The sequence below is a fragment of the Gekko japonicus genome, unplaced genomic scaffold, assembly GCF_001447785.1.
Source record: "Gekko japonicus isolate JY-2015 unplaced genomic scaffold, Gekko_japonicus_V1.1 scaffold2514, whole genome shotgun sequence".
Lineage (NCBI taxonomy): Eukaryota > Metazoa > Chordata > Lepidosauria > Squamata > Gekkonidae > Gekko > Gekko japonicus.
Genome location: NW_015168122.1, coordinates 26,326 through 31,652, shown reverse-complemented (window position 1 = coordinate 31,652; position 5,327 = coordinate 26,326). Strand labels below are relative to the sequence as shown.

At 46.3% G+C, this 5,327-nt stretch overlaps 1 protein-coding gene across 1 annotated transcript in view; it reads left to right on the top strand.

Moving 5' to 3' along the window:
- Positions 1 to 5,327, top strand: part of LOC107113544 (leucine-rich glioma-inactivated protein 1-like) — a 31,174-nt gene that overhangs the window by 15,430 nt on the left and 10,417 nt on the right. Inside the window, 1 exon segment of the mRNA XM_015414891.1 lies at positions 4,000 to 4,164. Within this exon segment, the coding sequence (XP_015270377.1) occupies positions 4,000 to 4,164 (165 nt within the window).

The following is a 5,327-nucleotide window of genomic DNA, read 5'->3' as shown; positions in this document are numbered from 1 at the left end:
TGACCACGGAAACGTCTTCGGACAGCGCTGGCTCTTCGGCTTTGAAACGGAGATTAGCACCGCAATCTAGAGTCAGATTCGACTGGCTTTCGAGCCAGGGAACCTTTACCTTTACTAGCTTAACCAAGAAAGGTTCTTTTTATTGAAGGAGGAAATAATAAAGTAACATGCGTACAGAAATAAATGTATTCTGGGAAACACATGCACAAGCTAATCAGAAATGCAGGAAGGAACAGGAACAGAGGGAGGTTTTTGGGGGAAATTATAATTACCAGTCCAGAAGAGCAGAGGTCTATGGAGGAGGTTGTGAAATGAACCAGCGTTTCACGGAGATGGAAAGGAACCCAAACAGATTTGGGGGTGAGTCATCAGTAGGCGCCCAAGACACACACATACTGCATGGGACAGTACATGTCCAGTTATATGGCAAAATGCTACCTGGGGGCATGCTGACATGAGTGCCCCTAAAATAATATCCTGATGGGATTCTCTAGAAGTGATACTGTGTGTTGGGGAAAGGCTGAAAGTGTTTCCAGGAATGGACAAAGACCTGGGAAAGCTCGTGATATTTTGCTTGGGTTTAGCTAATGGTGCTTGATGGGTGTGTCCGGGCTAAAGTGAAAGTGTTAATGGTTTTCCGATTAGGTTGCAGACTGTAATGATTTGCTCTAATGATCCTACCAGCACAGGATGGGAGAGGCTATCAGGGTATCTGAATAGCCTGCTGATTAAGGCGAATAAGGAGGAGGAAGCATGACCGGGTGTTGTTTCCCCGAGAAGCCCACTGATGAGATTAAGTGCTTCTGTTTAGGGTGGGGAGAGATCTATTAGTAAGTCCAAGCCAAGATAGTCACCTTCCCAAGATAGTTTCTCAGGCTTGTCCCTTACTAGCGTCCATTTTGTTTGTTCCAGCTCCATCTTGGTCCCATTTCCAGGCCAGGCTGTACAGCACATATGATTTTGGAGGGGATAATTAAAGAGGGGCTACTTAAATAAGCCTACCCTTCCACAAGAGGGGTCTGGGTGCTAACAGCACCACCCACACACCATTAATCCTATCATTGCAGCCCTAAGGACTACAACCTTTAAAGAAGAATTTACAAAGTGCTGAAGTCTGGGGGACTTCTCATGGCTTCTTCACACTGTGGAATTTCCAAGTAATGGACTGGCAATGCAGTCCGAAACCAAGTCTCACCCTTCTAAGTCCACTGATGTCATGGGGCTTTGATGGGTGTAACTCTGCTTAGGATGGCACTGTGGGATTCTTATTGGCCAGAGACGGTGTCTTCTTTTCAGCGCTGGCTTGGTAACGCAGAAAGGAATATTTTTTCACATTAGGTGGAGTACAGGAAGGGACAATGAATTATCTTCAGCATGCGTTGGTTTTTTAAAATTCCTAAATAGCAGTTATGGCAGGCACTGATTTGCATCAGGGCTGTGGGATGGTGGGGGGGAGAGAAAGAGATTTAATTTTTTCTCTTGCTCAGCCCTACCCAATCTCAAATAGTCCCCCAGGGTTACTATTTTCTCCGGGGGGTGGGGACAACAACAACATAGAGTTTCCCTTTATATTGCTTGTCTATTTCCCTTAATGGGGCAAACAGGAGCTCTGGAGGGGAAGAGGGGATATTTGAGAAAGAAGCATGGGGGGAAGATAACCTGCCCAGCACCTTCCTCTGTGCCATGGGTCTAATTTGAGCCCATGCCTATGCTAATTGAAAGAGTTAGAGATGCATTTAGATTAAGGTCGTCTTTTCAGCTCTGGGATGGGAAATATCGGGAGATTTTGGTGGTGGAGCTTGAGGAGGGCAGGTTATAAGGCCATAGAGTACACCCTCCAACGCGGCCGTTTTCTCCGGCTGAACTGATTTCTGTTGCCTGGAAATCAATTGTAACAGCTGGAGATCTCCAGCCACCCCCTGGAGGTTGGCAGCCATAGATGCAGGTTGGCAACGGAGAATAAGTGGATGCCATAGAGGCCACCCTCTGAACCTGCCATTTTCTCCAGGGGAACTATCCCTGTAGTCTGGAGACCGGGTATAATTCCAGGTAGGGTTGCCAGTTCCGAGTTGGGAAATACCTGGCGATTTTGGGGGTGGAGCCTGAGGAGGGCGGGGTTTGGGGAGTCCAGTACAGATGACTCCCCCCCCACACACACAAACGTATGTTGACACACTGCACAGGGGAAAAGAGCAATCAAGAGCTCACTCACTCCACCACCACTGCACAATGGCCTGGTCCCCTGCAGAATGTGACCGTGCAGAAGAGGTGGCCACGTGCACACCCTTCCTTGCACTCTGAAAGCAGTTGCACTGTTCATGGGGGGGGGAGCATACCTGTGGCCCCTTCCTCCACATGGACTGGTGCCCTCTCTTCTTCCCTGCAAAGTGAAGCAATATGGGGAGGGGTGGTTGTCTGCAGCGATTCCCCGTACTTCGTGGCACCATAGTAGCCAAGCGGCACAACAATCCAACAGTAAGTACTGCGTAAAAAGCTATTTACATCATTATAGAGATTTATTTCACAGTGCTGACACCAAACTTGACATCCTAAGTAAGGAATCAGTGAAAGGTGTTCACGCATCCCATAGTACAAGTTCAGATAATTACACAATAAGTCGGCAGTATAGAAGTCTAACTCGACAGTCATTTACCAAGAAATGTAATTCTAGACTGCAACCGAAATGTGAAAGGGCTAGTCTTGAAGAAGAAAACTTCGAAACGGGAGTAGAGCTGGCACCCCATCCTATCAACATTTCTTTGTTGATTCCTATGAAGATTCACAACATTTCTCTGTAAATTACTACCAAGTTGGACTTTTAAACTGCTGACTTATTGTGTAATTATCTGAACTGGTACTATGCGATACGTGAATACCTCTAACTGATTTCTTACTCAGAGCAAGAGTCCAGGTCTACCTTAAAGACTAAAAAACTTTGTGGCAGGGGATGAGTTTTTGTGAGTCACTGCTCACATCTGAAGACGTGAGCAATGACTCACAAAAGCTCCTACCCTGCCATAAATGTTGTTAATCTTTAAGGTGCTACTGGACTCTTGCTCTTTTCTACTGCTTTGTTCAGTCGCACAGTCGAGTCCGACTCTTCGCGACCCCATGGACCAGATCACGCCAGGCCTTCCGGTCTTCCGCCGTCCTCTGAAGTTTGCTCAACTTCATGTTCGTTGCATCTATGACACTGTCTATCCATCTCATCCTTTGCCGTCCCCGTCTTCTTTGACCTTCAATCTTTCCCAGCATCAGGGTCTTCTCCAGTGAGTGCTCCCTTCACATTTAGTGGCCAAAGTATTTGAGCTTCAGTTTCATTATCTGGCCTTCCAGGGAACAGTCAGGGTTGATTTCTTTTAGGATTGACTGATTTGATCTCCTTGCAGTCCAAGGGACTCTCAAGAGTCTTCTCCAGCACCCTAGTTCAAAAGAATCTATTCTTCGGCGCTCGGCCTTCCTTATAGTCCAACTTTCACAGCCATACATGACTACTGGGAATACCATTGCTTTGACCATGCGGACTTTTGTTGGCAGGGTGATGTCTCTACTTTTTATCATGCTGTTTAGGTTCGCCATCGCTTTCCAAGGAGCAAACAGACAGACTAACACGGTGACCCATCTTGATTTCTTACTTAGGATGCCACGTTTGGTGTCAGCGCTGTGAAATAAATCTCTGTAACGATGCAAATGGCTTTTTACATGCTAGTCTGGAGCAACGTACCTAGTACTAGCTGTTGGATTCCCTGTGCTTGCCAGGTGACCCAACAGAGGAGCCATTATTACCTCTGCCTGGCTTTTGTGTGCTTGTGGGCTGCCACCTTATGTATCAAACATAGTGAATAAATAGGTGGAACCCCGTTTGGAAAGCAAGTGACCTTCTTGGTGAATTGTGTTCCAGGCCCACCCCTTGTTTTCCACTCTGGACAATAAAAGCCAAAGGAAAAGGCAGGGATACCTCCCCGACCCTGCTTGTAACCTTCTTCTGTCCTCCTGCAGATCTCGTTCTCATGGAGAGACTAGATTACCAGTCGCTTTCTGTGGAAACCTTCACCTATCACGGGGAGCAGAATTTGGTGATTGCCCAGCCCTTTATCGGACGCTGCATCTTCCTGGAGTGGGACCACGTGCAAGGGAAATTCCGCAGCTATGCCAACATCACCGGTGAGCTGGCCCAGCGGCGGCCAAAGAATTCTACCCTACGCTTTTGAGGAAGAGATAAGCGAGCAAATTCTGTTGTGCTGCACTGACCAACAGAACTGAACAATGGTCCCAACTAGGGTAGCCAACTCCGGGTTGGGAGATTCCTGGGGATTTGGGGTGGAGCTTTGAGGGGGGCAGGATTTGGGGATGGGAGGGACCTCAGCGAAGTACAACGCCATAGAGTCCATCCTCCAAAGTGGCCGCTTTCTCCAGGGGGGAGCTGGTCTCCGTCGTCTAGAGATCAAGTGTAATTCCGGAGGATCTCCAGCGCCTCCCACAGGGGCCAGCAAGCCTAATCCCATATTAGGGTGTGATGATTTTTTTTGGAATGTAATATTCTTAATAAATTGTAGTGGTTTTCTCATAAGTATTTTGAATAGTTTGAGATTCTCATCCTGTACTATTTATAATAACTAGACTGAGCCTTCAGTAAATATTTCTGTACACTTCTTTATTTCATTGTCTTTGCACACAGTAGTTGTGCTTTGTTTGTACCACCTGGAGATTGGCAACCTAAGCTGCCATGTCCTCCCTGCCCAGCGACAAGGATTTTTTTTTTTTTAGGGTTTTCAACTCCAGGTTGGAAAACCTCTGGAGGTTTGGGGGTCATGGCTGCGAAGGACAGGGACCTCAGTGGGCTGCAATGCCATAGAGTCCACCCTCCAAAGCAATCATTTTCTCCAGGGGAATGTATCTTTTGTAGTCTGGAGATGAGCTGTAATTCTGGGGGATCCCCAGATCCCACCTGGAGGCTGGCATCCCTAATCCCATATGCATGTACTTTGCAGGTCTTCTCCAGAGCTGACACTAATAAATAAAGTGACCAATCCTTTTTTTTTTATTTTACCTTAACAAGCATACAACAAACACATATTGTACATTCTATAGGTAAACCTATGAATTGAACAAAGGAAAGAATAGCATTGCAGAAATAATTAATCTGATAATATTGACAGTTCAAAAATGTGCTAGCATACTCTAATATTGCTTTGACCGCAACGCTTCTTTTAATGTGTCATTGCACGTCAAGTATTCTAACACCAGAAACCATTGTTCCACAAATTTGGAGTTATAATGAATAGTCTCTGACAATGAAACTTGATCTGTTATCTCCTTCATTATAA